At 44.5% G+C, this 15,905-nt stretch overlaps 1 protein-coding gene across 1 annotated transcript; it reads right to left on the bottom strand.

Annotated features, from left to right (window-relative positions):
• Nucleotides 1–4,268: 4,268 nt before the first annotated feature.
• On the bottom strand, nucleotides 4,269–7,157 carry LOC111948943. The gene is made up of 6 exons (XM_023964154.1): nucleotides 7,088–7,157; nucleotides 6,988–7,003; nucleotides 6,810–6,902; nucleotides 5,332–5,647; nucleotides 5,143–5,240; nucleotides 4,269–5,033 (listed from the first exon to the last, which is right to left on the bottom strand). The coding sequence occupies exons 1-6, from the start codon at nucleotides 7,155–7,157 to the stop codon at nucleotides 4,919–4,921; spliced, it is 708 nt and encodes a 235-aa protein (XP_023819922.1). The 3' UTR covers nucleotides 4,269–4,918.
• Between the last annotated feature and the right edge of the window lie 8,748 nt (nucleotides 7,158–15,905).

Raw genomic sequence — 15,905 nt, 5'->3', positions numbered from 1 at the left:
GTTCAGCTTTTCCTGCCGTTGACAGGGGTCGCCTGTCCCGGCTTTCAACGGGGTTAACCCCGACACGTCACCATGGTGACAGCTTTATCATTTCAACAGCTCCGCCGCAGGTTAGCCGCTGACCGAAGATGCGTCTGCAAAACCACGACTTCTTCTGCTTCAGGCTGAAACATATTTCATCTTCCTACCGCCTGCAGGCTGGGGGGGGGGGGGCAACATCTGCTCAGACACTCATGACTGTGGGGATGAAGCTCATCCAACACTTCATTTCACTGCACTGCTGCACTAAGATGATGCAGTGTTACATGTAAAAAAACACAAAAAAACAACACTGCTTTTAGCTATAATGAAATTATTTTGGCCCATTGGATGCGTGTTTTTTGCTCATCTTGGTGTTTGTTCAAACTTTATTCAGAATGCTCTGAAGTGCTTTGAGTTTATTTGTATTTTACAAGATTAAAAATGGGGTTTTGCCAGATTTTACATTTAAAACATAGGTAATTTAATGCATATTCAAATAAAATTATTATAAATCATTAAATGTTATACTAAAAAAGCTAAAACATGATGGCTGGGGTGTTTTTCCCTCATTTCCAGCATTTATCCAATGTGCATTCTCAAAAATTGCAGTGTAGCAGACAGTTTCCGTGTGCAAAGTCAGCACATCTAGTTTTGTTTAATTTAGAAAAGTTTAGCAAAGATTTCAAAGAAAGTCAAACTGTGTTTCTACTTAGAAAATCCTACACATCAGTCATGCTTGCCAGAGATCTTCACAAGTCCCTTTTGTCAAGTCCAAGTCCACTTTAAATTGTTTGCATTAAGTTTCAACTCATAGTTAAAATGCACATTTCATTTGTTGGACATGAATTCAGGCAGTTGGTGTTTTTACATTTTTCAAAGCAAAAGCTCTTGCGGATAAAAAAATCCAAATAAACAAATTAACATTGTTTACAAGTCCCAGCCTAGAAATCTCAAGTCTTTGTGGTTAACTCATGTCTCGGAGCAAATCCAATGAAAATGGTGTTTTTGGTGTTTTGAACATGTATTTGTAGCAGTTTTCTCATGACGGAAGACATAAAATACAATAATTTATTATTAAATTAAATATTTTTCCTCCAAATTGTTGTGAATCAGGAGCAGACGAAAAAAACCAGCGTTTGGAAAAGCTCGTATTTGTGACGTAGAACATACGCTGGGCGGGCCAAAAGCTTCTTGCTCCGCTCAATGAGAGAGCTGTCATCAACAGGAAGGGGAAGGCGAGGTGGGCTAGTTGTGTGACAACAACAGGCCGTAAAAACAATGGTGTGACATCGAATACATAGAGAAGTTCTAACAAATGGAATAGAATTTCTCCATATAAGTCTGTGGGATTTTTGGCCTCTTGGAGCCAGCAGGTACTTCCTGTTTGGAACACGCGAGGGGAGGGGTTGAGCTGTCCATTGATTTTACAGTCTATGGTGGCAACAGCCAGTAACACAGAGTAGATTTTCTGATAAAGTTTTTACAGGTTTTTCTGAAATTGGCTATAAACAGCATCATCATGATTAAAAGACCACCGGGAACGCTGTGAAAACAGATCAGAAGATGAAGGGAGTGGGTCTTTAAAGTGTGACTCTCAATTTTGAGTCCCCGTCTCTGGTGTGTGTCCATGTGAACGGCATCCATGTAAAAAACAAACCAATGTTCTTCACTCTTCATGCGAACTTTTAGATTTAGTTTCTAACGTAGTTCTGCACTTTTACTATTCTTCAGCATTTTTCTCTTCCTACATGATTTCTAACCAGTTCAGCATTTAGTACGGTGGCCCAGAAGTCCAAAACACATCAAGAAATCATTTGACGCAAAAACATTCCAAAGATCATAATGGAAATTAGAAAAGGTAAAACAAACATTTAAAAAAACATTGCATTTTAAAAAACAAAACAATATTTTAAACCAAAAGGTTAAAAACATTTTGAAAAACAAAACTTACCTCTAGAAAACACAATGACTTCCTGTATCGCTTCAAGTCAATCAACTTTCATGGGCAATGACAAACATCATCATCCAATCAGTAGTGTATTATAATACCAACCACCCCTGGTTTCTCTGTGTTTAGATTTTTAACATTTCATTTTGATTTCTGTAAATTTGTTTTGCTTTCCGATTTTTTTTTATTTTTTTTACAAAATCGGAAAAGGTAGTACGGTGGGACAGTGCTGATTGTATGATGACGTTTGTCCATCCTTTCAACTGAGAGTTAATTGACTTGAAGCGATACTGGATCTAATCATCCAATCAGTGATGTTCCATAGTTTCTAACTTTTCCGGTTTGTCATTGCTTATAACATTTCATTTGGTTTTCTGGAAATTTCATCTGTTTTCTGATATTTTTGTTTCGTTTTGTTTTTTAAAACACAATGCCTTTTTTTTTTAATGTGATTTGGACCTCCGTAATGTATAGGGGTGTGTATTGACAGCAGTCTGGTGATACGATACGTTTCCTGATATTTTAAATGGAACATATTTTCTCTTTCTTTTTTAAGTATGACTTAGAAAAACCTCTACCTAAATTGTAATACGTCTTACATTGTAGTAAAATTGTAAAATTCAGTTTATCAAATGATCCCAATGTTAAGCACTGCAACTGTATCTTATATACAAGTTGCTTTTACCCAAGCAAATTCATGCTGCTTTTATTTTGGTAACTTAAAATATAAAAAGGGAACAGTCAACATTGTCTGATTTCCACAAAAAATATATTTCAGTGTAAGAACAATGATAGAACGAATGGGCTTTAACCAATAAGGTTCTAAAGGTTTGATTGAGGAAATAAAGTGCTGTTTATTTTCAACATTAATGTAGTTTCTCCAGTACTTTTAAACAGTTCAGTACGGAGCTCGTGTCCTGACATTAAAAATATAAATATATCTCGTTCCCACAAATTAATATCTTTTTCCCACAAGATAATATTCCGTTCCCTGAAATGCTATTTGGTTCCCTCGAAATGATTAATTTGTGTAAACGCAATAATTATTCACGTCATAAGTCATTCATAAACACGGATATGCTCTCCGTCCGGCCGCAAAAGCTGCTTTCAGCGGTAACTTCCGTGTCTCTGTGACCCACATTCGTTCAAGAAAGGAAAAAGAAAAACAAGAATGATGAATTTATTATTGTCTCGATGATTATAAGAAAAATATAAGATTTATGATACCTAGGCTTGCTGATTTGCCATCACAGAGACACGGAAGTTACCGCTGAAAACGGCTTTTGCGGCCGGACGGAGAGCATATCCGTGTTCATGAACGCTTATGACTTGAATAATTATTGCGGTCATGAATTAATCATTTCGAGGGAACGGAATATTATTTAGTGCGAAAAGGATATTAATCTGTGGGAACAAGATATAGTTTAGTTTTTTAATGTCAGGACACGGGTTTCGTAGTTCAGGAGCCTGAATGGTGCTTCTCAAAATAAGGAGAAAAACACTAATTCTTTCCAGAAACAATACAGTGATGATGATGATGAGGCAGCATAACAGGATGAAGAAGAGCAATTTATTGTGGCTAAGATGCTTTACTTCCATGACAGTCTGCTCCGCAGCTGCAGCTCCACTTTGTCACGCGTGGAATAAACACGGATTTCACCGCTCATCGCCAAGACGTTGGGCTTTTTTCAGTGCGTTGTACACATCCCTCTGATCCATCAGGTCGCTGGACTAGAATCTATTGCTGTGAGGTTCTGCAGAACTTTGGCCCGCTTTGCCAAAGGCATTTAGGCTCCGTATTAGCCGCTGTGCAGCTGCAGAGCTTCACTTGTTCTTATCAGAGCCGCTAAAAAGTACCGCAATCCGCATTTTTGTAGAATACTGGCAGCAGAATGAAACAGAGTTTTGGTTCGGTACCCATATGTGACGGTGTAGAACCGTCAGCTGCCGCTGCAGGCGCACACGCATGCACACACGCTCGCACACATACACACGTGCGCATAGACGCGCACGCTCGGAGCCGGTAACACGTCATTTACATCAGCTTACCCTTTTCATTCCGTCCTTATCCCTCTGCAGGTAGCCCTGGGTGCACACTAGGTTGCCGACTCACCATCCCCATGCATACATTAACACGAAGCACACACGACGCCAACATTAACGTTGGTTTGTTTACCCGGAAGTAACCCGGTAACCCGGAAGTGGTCATGGACACCCTGGGTCATGTGACGCATCGGTCACTGTTTGTATTTATCTTTATTGATGATTATTGTTATTTTTCTGTACACGACACAGAATGTTTAGTTGAATGAAACTGTTTATTCCTGTATGTTTATGTTATTGAACAATGTAAACACTTGTCCCTATTTTCTCTTTGGACTGATGGAGAGCAACGCCCAGGAGGAGGGGCTTACCACTTAAAAGAGAACCAGATACAGCTGTCAGTGTGGGAGTCTGAGTGGAGAAGTTGGAGAGTCTGGGAGGAGAATTTGGAGTGTTGGATTGGAGAAGTCTATGTTGGTTAACCTTTGTGGAGCAATTGGTGTGCTCTGTTCTTGCATTAAAGTCAAGAATACTTTCACCTTGGCGCCTCTGCCCAATAATTCCCTGGTGGGACCCACGACAGTTGGTGTCAGAAGTGGGATAAGCAGATGGCTGGCCGCAAAAAGGTGAGACACAGAGGTCTGCGTTCCCAGAAGGAGGAGATGGAACCAACATCGGATGCAGTCCCTCTGTTGTCCAATTCATCCTCTGAGGAGGAGGTGGTAGATCCTGGTGCCTCGGGTGGTTCTCCAGGCCTGACCAAAGGCCCAGAAGGTGACTTGGCGGCTATGATGAGAGACTTCCTCCGTGGACAGCAGCAGCGGGAGGACAGATTCATCGCTGCCCTCCAAGGTTTGGAAGCCTCTTTTTCCAGGGCAGAGCACCATTCTGGTCGGCGGCGTAACATCAGTCCCAAAGCCGCTGGACCAAGCTCAGCCGCAGTGAGTAGCCCAAGGTTGGATCTGCTAACACCAGCTGCAACGTCCCGTCGACGGCATCCAGTGGCACAGGAGGACTCCAGCTGGTCAGATCAACCACAGAGCAGAGTCAGTTTACAGCCACCTGATTGGAGACCTTACATGGAGCCAAAGGTCCCTCCATATCAGACAGGTGAGGACATTGAAAATTACCTGCTACGTTTTGAACGGATTGCCAGGACGTGGAGATGGCCAGAGACTGAGTGGGCATGTCGCCTGGTGCCACTGCTGTCCGGAAAGGCGTTGGAGGCCTACACAGCAATGGACGAGCAGCAAGCCCACATCTACAAGGACCTGAAAGACGCACTCCTGGTGAAATTTGACATCTCGCCAGAGACTTACCGTCAGCAGTTCCGGTCTACTGTGGTGCCATCTGGGGAGAATCCGACTGAGACATACCACCGCCTGAAGGGCCTCTACCGTCGCTGGATCCGGCCAGAGCAACACAGCAAGGAGCAGATCGGGGAGATCGTCATCCTGGAGCAGCTGCTGCGTGTGCTTCCAGCTGACGTGAGGACGTGGGTGAAGGAGCACGACCCGGAGGATGGCCTCACCGCTGCCCGGCTTGCGCTGCAGTATCTCAACGCTCGACGAGGAGCGTCTGCACGGCCGTCGGGTGGGGATCAGCGTCTTCCCATTCAAACCGCTCCACTGAGACCTGCACGGAGAGACTTCCATCAGGCAACGCAAGGTACCAACCCAGCACCTAACCAGCGAGCGGCGGGTAAGGACCTTGTGTGTTTCTATTGCCAGCAGATTGGTCACAAAGCCTCCGTATGTCCAATCCGCAAGACTAAATTCACAGGTGCTTGCTACGCACCCAGGCCAGAGACTGTCACAGGAGCAGGGCCTGTGCACATGGACAAAGACACTTTCCAGCCACTTAAACAGGTGACTGTGAACGGACAGCAGGTTACTGCTATGTTGGACACGGGCAGTTTTTTTTTCTCTGGTCAAACAGAGTTTAATCCCTTTTGGTGGACTTGATTATAGCAGGCAAACAAGTGTTGTGTGTGTTCATGGCGACCAACATTTGTACCCAAAAGCGGATGTAACAGTGACCATAAATGAACAATCCTATCTTTTGACTGTCGGGGTGGTAGAGAACCTACCTGTTGATTTAATTTTGGGGTGTGATTTACCTATGTTGGGGGACTTATTAAATGAGGCTACTGAAACAGCTAAAGCTAATGATGAGCTAGCTGTTACTGTCTCAGCACCTGTGCTAACTAGAGCTCAGGCTAAAGCGGGAATGCAAGGTCTTCCACGTTTGGATGACGATTTCTTTGATGGAGGCAAAGAAATGCCCAGAAAATCCCGTCGTCAAAGACGGTTTGAGAAAAAACTTAAGTTGCTGGATCCTGAGATCACAACAACAGCAGAAACATTTGACATACCAGCTGACATTTCGGCTTTGCAGAAAGAAGACCAAACTTTAAAACCATTGTTTGCCAAGGTGACAACAGAGAGTGACAAATGTTTGGGGAATGTGCGGTTTATTGTTGCTGATGATGTTCTGTATGCAGCTGAAGGTGAACACCTACGGTTAGTTCTTCCAACCACCTGCAGGCCACTCGTCATGCACTTAGCGCACACACTCCCATGGGCGGGTCACCTGGGTCGTCACAAAACCTATCTGCGGGTTAGTTCACGTTTTTTCTGGCCATCAATGTACACTGACATTCAGACGTACTGTGCAACATGTCCTACCTGCCAGAAAACTGCAATAACACACAAGTCTGACAGAGCATTACTACACCCACTTCCTATAATTTCCACTCCATTCAGGAGAATAGCCATGGACATTGTTGGACCTTTACCTAAGAGCAGTAGCGGTCACGAATACATCCTGGTGGTCTGTGATTATGCTACACGGTTCCCAGAAGCTTTTCCCCTGCGCACCATTACAGCTCCTGCAGTCATGAGAGCGTTAATTCAGTTTTTCTCCAGAGTAGGAATACCGGATGAAATTCTGACAGACCAAGGAACCAACTTCACCTCTCGGTTGATGAAACTGTTCCAACAGCAGCTTGGCATCACTGCCATCAAGGCGACACCGTACCACCCACAGACCAATGGCTTGGTGGAACGTTTCAACCAGACCCTGAAGAGGATGCTGCAGAAGTTCGTGGGTGACACAGGGAAAGACTGGGATCGTTGGCTACCATTCCTGTTGTTTGCTTATAGGGAAGTCCCACAAGCTTCAACAGGCTTCTCACCATTCGAACTCCTCTATGGCTGGGATGTCCAAGGCCCACTGGATCTCCTCAAGAAGAGCTGGGAGGCCAAATCCACAAAGACCTCAGAAAGGGGTGTGATCCAGTTTGTCCTGGAGATGAGAGAACGGTTGGCAAAGTACAGGGAAGAGGCAGAAGTCAACCAACGAGAGGCCCAAAGGAGTCGGAAGACGTGGTACGACCAGCAGGCCCGTCACCGTGAACTCCTACCAGGTCAGAAGGTTCTGCTACTTCTTCCCTCTTGTACCAGCAAACTACTGGCAAAGTGGCAAGGGCCATACACCATTCTCCGCAGGATGGGACCTGTCACCTATGAGGTGCACCATCCTGACAAAAAGAAAGAAAAGCAGACATACCACGTGAATCTACTTAAAGAGTGGAAGGAAGGTGCTAACCATCCAACAGAGAAGTCTTTGCTAGTCAGAGCTGTGAAGACTGAGGAAGACTTGGACTCTGATCTGGGAGCACTGACTCACTCAACCCCTCCGTCTCTGTCACATTTACCTCCGGAACAGACTACACAGATAATGGACTTATTTCGTGAAACGCCATCTCTTTTTTCTGCACAGCCAGGAAGAACTACACTCATTAGCCATTCCATACGGCTCAAAGATGGACGACCAATCCGGCAACGGCCTTATCGGGTACCACAGAAGTTGGTGGGAAGGCTGAACGATGAGGTGAGGAAGATGCTGGAGCTAGGTGTCATCGAGCCGTCCAACTCAGAGTGGAGCAGTCCGGTGGTGATCGTTCCCAAAAAAGACGACTCACTGCGGATATGCATCGACTTCAGGAAACTGAACGCCGTTTCGGAGTTCGACGCATATCCAATGCCGAGGATTGACGACCTGCTGGAGAGGATCGGGGCTGCTAATTTCATCACCACTCTTGACCTATGCAAGGGTTACTGGCAAGTACCTCTCAGCAACACCTGTCGACCATACACGGCATTCAAAACACCTGCTGGACTGTTTCAGTTTACAGTTATGCCTTTTGGTCTGCATGGAGCACCAGCCACGTTCCAACGGCTGATGGACAGGGTGCTGCAGGGATGTAACCACTGTAGTGCAGCCTATTTGGATGACGTGGTGATCTACAGTCACACCTGGGAGCAACACCTAGATCACCTGCGTCTGGTCCTGAGGAAACTACAAAATGCAGGCCTGACCTTAAACGTGAGCAAGTGTGAGTGGGCCCGGAAGGAAACTCGTTACCTGGGGTACCTGCTGGGAGGTGGTGAGGTGCGTCCGCAGGTGGATAAAGTTGAAGTTATCCGCAATTGCCCTCGACCACGCACCAAGAAAGAGGTACGCTCCTTCCTGGGGTTAGCTGGATGGTACCGGCGGTTTGTCCATCAGTTCGCCACCATTGCAGCTCCTCTCACTGCCCTTACAGAGAAGAGGCAGAAAAACCCCGTGACCTGGACAGATGAGTGTGAACAGGCTTTCCAAGCATTGAAAAATAAATTGTGTTCCTGTCCTGTTCTCAAGAGTCCTAACTTTGATCAAAGGTTCCTCGTCCAAGTGGATGCCTCAGCAGTCGGACTTGGTGCTGTCCTGGCTCAGGGAGACCCAGGTGAAGAGCGACCAGTCCTGTACCTCAGTCGGAAACTGCAGCCGAGAGAGACAAGGTACTCCACTGTGGAGAAGGAAGGACTTGCCATTAAGTGGGCGTTGGATAGCTTGAGGTACTACTTACTTGGCAGAGAATTCGACCTTGAGACAGACCACAGGGCCCTGACATGGATAAATACCATGAAGGACCACCACAAGAACCGGCTTACGCGCTGGTATCTGGCGCTTCAGCCGTACAAATTTAACGTACGTCACCGTCCCGGAAAACAAAACATAGTGGCAGATTTCCTGTCCAGATTGCCGCACATCGCCAATCTCCCAGAGGAGGGGGATGATGTGACGGTGTAGAACCGTCAGCTGCCGCTGCAGGCGCACACGCATGCACACACGCTCGCACACATACACACGTGCGCATAGACGCGCACGCTCGGAGCCGGTAACACGTCATTTACATCAGCTTACCCTTTTCATTCCGTCCTTATCCCTCTGCAGGTAGCCCTGGGTGCACACTAGGTTGCCGACTCACCATCCCCATGCATACATTAACACGAAGCACACACGACGCCAACATTAACGTTGGTTTGTTTACCCGGAAGTAACCCGGTAACCCGGAAGTGGTCATGGACACCCTGGGTCATGTGACGCATCGGTCACTGTTTGTATTTATCTTTATTGATGATTATTGTTATTTTTCTGTACACGACACAGAATGTTTAGTTGAATGAAACTGTTTATTCCTGTATGTTTATGTTCTTGAACAATGTAAACACTTGTCCCTATTTTCTCTTTGGACTGATGGAGAGCAACGCCCAGGAGGAGGGGCTTACCACTTAAAAGAGAACCAGATACAGCTGTCAGTGTGGGAGTCTGAGTGGAGAAGTTGGAGAGTCTGGGAGGAGAATTTGGAGTGTTGGATTGGAGAAGTCTATGTTGGTTAACCTTTGTGGAGCAATTGGTGTGCTCTGTTCTTGCATTAAAGTCAAGAATACTTTCACCTTGGCGCCTCTGCCCAATCATTCCCTGGTGGGACCCACGACACCATAAGTGAAACCTAAGTAGTTCATGTCTCATAACAACAAAAGTCTCTTCTCGTAGTTGTTTTGTGCGTGTACAGCTGCTCAAAGAGCCTCATTGTTCTCTGCTGCCAACTAGTGGTTGGAGGTTTAAGTGGAAAACAAGAGTCAGACGCAGAAGGACGTTTTTGAATAATTAAATAAATATCATCCTGACAGCATTTTGAATCGATACAAATTAACTATCGTGATATATCGTCGAATCGTTTTTTTTACAACAATCCTAGTAATGTAGCCTAACTTATAAGCAGCTGTCCCACGGTGTGCTAATGGCTAAGTTAGCATGTACCCTGCCTATCTGCAGGCATATCAAGCTTGCAACTTTGTTAAGATGTGTAACTTAGTTTTTATCCTACTATTTTTCAATGTAGTTCAATGTAAATAGAACAATGAGAGACATTTTGTTTCAAAATGGAATTTTAAAAAATTGATTATGTAAATTAAATCTTCATGTAATTAAGATTTGTTTACTTGTTTAGTTGTTGCAAGTGTTGTTAGAAAGCATCATACGCTGGTTTTTAATCAAATGCACCTCATCTGGTGAAAATCAGTGCAGTTTTTCTTGCAGCAGCGCCGTGAAAGAAGCTTCAGTCTGAAGGGTGGAGAGAAGCTCTCCACCAGCTGAACAGACAGAAAAAAGCTCCCTAAGCTTTAGAAAAAGATACCATCACTTTCTGAGATGAGTTTCTTTCACTCTGCAAGATCATATTTAAGAGATTGGGATCTTCCAGCCTCCTCCCCCTTGCATGGTGGTAATCGCTCGATACTGTATTTCCAGCCCCTTAATTTACACTTTGGGGCAAATGAAATGTGCTAATGTCTCCTGCTAGGAGCTCCTTTGGTTTGGTGAGGCGAAATAGACCAGCGTACATATATTAATATTATTCTGCAGGCTGATACATGAGCGAGTTGCTGCCTTTAGAGGTTCTTCTTTTACCCGTATTCCCAATTTATGACACACCTCAAAGGTTTTCCTGCATGGCTGGGCGCTTAGACTCCCTCACTGAGTTTATGGCTCCGTGGTCTTCATCAGGGTCAAAGTTTCACATTCGCTCGACTGAACTGATCCAACGGATAACCAGGTGATCTGTAATGAATGTAAACTTAAACTAATGTAGTTTAAGGTATTCAAGGGATGTACTTACCAATCAGATGCCTTAATAAAAGTAGGTGAAGCCTGCTGGCACCACGTCCAATGTTCAATACATTTGACAGATTTTGTGGAAGGCGTAATTTTGTGCAGACAATCATACATTAGAAGTGTATTTTCTACGTCACAAATGCTATATTTTTTTAATCTGCATTTTTTTGTCTGCTCCTGATTCACAGATATGGGATTTTATTCTTAGTTTTCTTCATATATGTTGTCCTCCTTCAGAAAAATGCCACAAGAACAAGTTAAAAATTCCAAAAAACAAAGTTTTCTTCAGAGTGGTTCTTTAAGCCCTCGTAGAAGAGTAAGTTCAATATTAGAAAGAGCTGCATTTCAAGAAGAAAATGCAGAGTTAAAAGCTATATTGCTGAATGAAAATGAAACTTAAAGGGTAATGATTGGCAAAAAAAAAAGAAAGAAATTCAATTTCAATTTCAATTTTCAATTTTATTTGTATAGCCCAAAATCACAACAACAGTCGTCTCGATGGGCTTCGAAGTAAAACATGAAATCAAAAGGATCACGAATACAAAGAGTTCAATAGGAAAATACTAAAATGAACTAACAAACTGACTAAGCTATACTGGCATCCCTGCCCTTAGACCCCCCTTCGCGGTAAGGAAAAACTCCCAAAAAAACCGGATTCCGGAAAAAACGAAGAAACCTCAGGGGTGCCCACATGAAGGAGGGATCCTCCCCCAGGACGGACAGGCGATTTACCAGAAATCTTAGAGAAGAATTAACTTATCTAAATCTACAACTACATATATAAAAGTCCAGCAGACGAGCTTCATCCAGCCGTGGTTATCGGGACAGTCAAAGGCGCGAGTCGAGCCGGAGACAGGAACCACAGCCAGGTGTAGGAGCAGGAGCAGAGACGAGGTACTCGGTCAGGTACAGAGCAGAGACGAGCCAGAGATGAGCCAGAGGCAGGATCCACAGCCAGGTGTAGGAGCAGGAGCAAAGGCGAGGTAAACGGTCAGGAACTGGAGCACGGATGAGCCAACTGGAGTCTGGAAGCACTCCCACTCCCCAGGAGGGGAGAGGAAAAGAGGGACAATACATGAATCGCACTGCACCAAACAGAGGCATGGAGAACTAAATGATAAATTATGATCAAGAATAGAGGAGAGGAAGGGTAGAAGTAAAAAAGGAAAGAGGACAGAACCCCAGTGTACCATAGTTACCCCAGCTTCAACTTCTAGCAGCCTTTTAAAAGAAATAGTTATTATTAAGTTTAATTTAACTAACATTAAGTTAAATAATCTCTGAATACTAACTAGTCTGACAATAAGCCTGTCCAAAGAGGAATGTTTTCAGTCTAGCTTTGAATGTAGAAACTGAGTCGGCCTCTCTTATATGAGCTGGGAGTTTATTCCATAAGACAGGGGCTTGGTGGCTAAACGCTCTACCTCCAACCGTACTTTTACTAATTCTAGGAACCACAAGCAGTCCTGCATTTTGCGAGCGAAGTGTTCTGATTGGTTGGTAAGGTCAAAGTTGACCATAATTAAAGTGAAAATAGCACAATGAGAAAGAAGATATTTTTGTGTAAAATGGAAAATAGAAACCATGGAGACTAACATGGATATCAATATGATTATGATTATGACGGTGGACCTCATGTTGGGAAACACATGTTAATTGGCTGACTACTTCAGAGTTGTGATTAAAAAAATAAATGAATATTTGTTAGTTTTCCTGTCCAGCGGACATCTCCTCTGAAAATGTTGGAGCAGTTCAGGTCACAAAGATCTGGTCAAGTTTCTCGATCAATAAATGGAGTCATTCCGTCTCTGTTTTACATCCCCACCAGCAAAATATTAATAATCAAACCAAACAAATCCTTTAGAATCTGCTGCATCCTCAGAAATCCTCCACCTTTCATCACAATCACCGACTCACACATGCACAACTGCCAACACTTACTTATGGAAGCTTTTTAAAAAACACACATTTGTTCGTGTTTTTTTCCTACTTTTTAAATTGGACATCTTTACCTGCAGGAGGCTTCTAGTTTGGGAAATAACTGCTGAACTCATTTTTGGCTTGCAGCCGGAAGATAACAGATAATATGTGTTTTATTTACAAACCTGAGACATGAGGAAGAATCCTTATTGAAACAAAATCCACAAAGAATCGATGGTTTGACCGAGTCAAAGAAGACATCCAGATGGCGAGACCTTCTCTCAACAATGGAGGGGTCCTAAGACATTTCCCTTCTCTAACGTTCATATCTGTAGTCATTTCTTTCCCCAGCAGAGAAGGATCCCATTCACACTCTGTTTAGGTGCTGCAGGTCTTCGGGTTGTCCAGGTCTGTAGAGGGTCGTAGAGAGGAGCACCTTAAGCTCAGTGCAGGTGTGTCTTGCAGTTCTCTTGACCTCAATGGACGTCATGAAAATGGAACGGAGCATAGTCGTGTGTGGTAGGTGTATGGTGAAGTATTCCTAAGACAAATGGAAGTCAGATGCTCTGATGATGTACGGGTGATGCTGTCGTATGGTGTGCTTATGCCACACTGCAGCAAGGGGCGCGCACGCATCATGCAAACAGCACTAACGGGATCTTTTTGCAGTCTGCAGGATAAAAAAATCTACAGAACAGGCCTGCGTCTCACCCACTTCACCCTTACGTTTTTCAGGGGGGAAGTGTTGGTGCATGAACATTTTGGCTCCAGAGGTTCACCGATCGGTTCACGACCCTGATGTTTCATGAGGATAATATGCGTGTCCCGCAGACGCCTCGCGTCTGCCCATAAGGGCAGTTAGGAGTAAGGCTTTACGTGAAATCTAGTTGGTGAACTTTACGGCAAGGCCTCGATGGATTCAGAGCAGAGACGCATCCTCTGTCAGCCTCTAAAGACCAGAGTCTCATTTCCTGCCATGTAAAACTTTAAAACGTCTTTTTTTCAGGTAATTTCAGAATCGCAAAGGTGTTTTGTGAACCTGTGACAGCGCCCCTCCCTCTCTTGTCATTTCTCAAGAATTTATCAAAGAAGCGAGCGGCAGAAACCTTCGGCGCACGACCCGGCCTGCATGCAAGCTTTGTGCAAACGTCTGGATGAAGAGATCCGTCAGAGCCCTGATGGACTGGAATGTTAATCAAGCCATTTGTCATGTTGTTGAGTCAAAGGCTGTCCGTGCACGTGCAGGGCCGGGCGGCGTGGACGGGCCCAGCGCCAACCAGGGAGTTGTCCGGGCCCCCCTTGAATCTAAAAATGTAAACCATGAACCCGAAACACAATGAGCTTCTTTCTTGTGGCTGTGGCGTGGAGGTTGATGAAAGTGACAGAGGAATTTGGCAAGCGCGCTCAGTCCAGCTGTGCCAGACAGGTACCGTGGTTATGAATCAACTCACTGCAGCAGGAATAACTGGGAGGGGGTTCGTGAGATGAAATCATCTGTTTTTTGATTCCACCGAATGTTTTACTTCAAGTTCACCTCCATCAATCCTGCAGCCGTGTCTCGTTCTGCTTTCCCCAAAGTTCCTCGAGCCACGTCCCCCCCTCCTCCCATCATCCCAAAGTTTCGTTTCCCGCCTGAACGGGCAGCTGCGGGTTTCACGGCGCCTTCCTGTCAGCTGATCAATCGCTGCGGTTTGTTGTGGGACGCAGATAAGTCGGCGGAGTGACGCTTTCATCCTGTTGTTCTCTTTGATTATGGAAATGTCGCTGGCATCAGAGGGAGGAGCGTTTTGATCCTCCAAATGTCACACGGTAATGAATGGAGATCCGGGGAAAGAGTTGTAGGATCATAATGAGCTTCTGCCTACAGCTTCATCAGCCTGATGATAATGACATTCAGGTTTTGCACATTAAAAACTAATGAAAAGAAAAAGCTCATTTCATTTTTTGCACAGGCTCTCATCCCCTTAAGCCCACCTCAGCAGCCAGACTTGCAGAAGGCGACGATCCGATCACTCTTTGGCGTGTGGGCGTGAGCAGACATCCCCTTTGAACTTTTTGGGCTCCCCCTTCAGGGGGTTTGGTGTGGATCAAATGCGTCTCTCTTTTTTCCTAAAAACTGCCTCTGGGGATGTGCGGTATCACCTCCCATGTGGGAAAGGAGCCTAAGCTCCTTCGTCAGACGTGAAAGAGTCACAGATCTCAGGTGGAGGTGTTCAACTTCTCTGATGTGCAGTTTTCAGAGGTTCAGGTGTGGAACTGTTTGAATTCAGAACATCAGGTTCCTGCTGCCTTCAGGTCAGGAAGGTGTTCATCTGTCAGGCATCTTTCTCATACAAAGATCCTGGAAGGGGTTCACTCCGGCGTTTTAATAAAGACGAGGAAACAATAGTTAGATGCTCAAAACAGATTCAATTATTATCTGATTTATTAGTGACCAAGTTAATTCTGCTGCCTTTTACTCCACAACAGCAGTAATGAGGTTATGAATGATTAGGTTAAGATGCTTACCGAACACCTGGAGCACAGCTGCAGTTTTGATTGTTTCTACACTGTCAACATTTCTTTAGACTAGTTACAAATGTTTCCAGAGTCTCTGATTTTTGTGTAAAAAAAGAAAAAATAGTATTGGTTTTCGTTAAGGGTGTAACAATTCATTTAAACAACGATTTGATCCGATTCACTGATCTAAAATGGATCCAGGACATCAAGCGTGACTCAGAGACAGAAATTCCTGCTACTGAACAGGTGAAGTTCTCCAGATTCTTTGGATTTCTTCAAGTGTGAATGAAATCTGTGTCCAAACCAACAAGTAGACTAGAGTGAATGTCAAATCCATTCACATGTTAGTTTCCTAAAGTTCACCACTGTTGTTTTTCCACATCCAAAGAATCCAAAGGGAACATTCTTAGAACATTCTAGACCCTGGATGGTCACATGACTTTATTCAAAGTCTGTCCACACATTGAATGAT

The sequence above is a fragment of the Oryzias latipes genome, chromosome 16 (assembly GCF_002234675.1).
Source record: "Oryzias latipes chromosome 16, ASM223467v1".
Lineage (NCBI taxonomy): Eukaryota > Metazoa > Chordata > Actinopteri > Beloniformes > Adrianichthyidae > Oryzias > Oryzias latipes.
The sequence above is the reverse complement of the archived record's forward strand: the minus strand, read 5'-3'. Positions and strand labels throughout refer to the sequence as shown.

What these genes read in the sequence shown, in the direction of transcription:
- LOC111948943 (XM_023964154.1), bottom strand. Translation starts at nt 7,157, where the DNA reads ATGGTAGCCAACGATCCCAGTCTTTCCCTGTGTCACCCACGAACTTCT. An exon ending in GTGACCGCTACTGCTCTTAG is followed by an intron (nt 5,648 to 6,809) that starts GTAAAGGTCCAA and finishes CTCTCCGTGCAG; the next exon opens with GTCTCAGTGGAGCGGTTTGA. An exon ending in ATCCGTTCAAAACGTAGCAG is followed by an intron (nt 5,034 to 5,142) that starts GTAATTTTCAAT and finishes TGATCTGACCAG; the next exon opens with CTGGAGTCCTCCTGTGCCAC.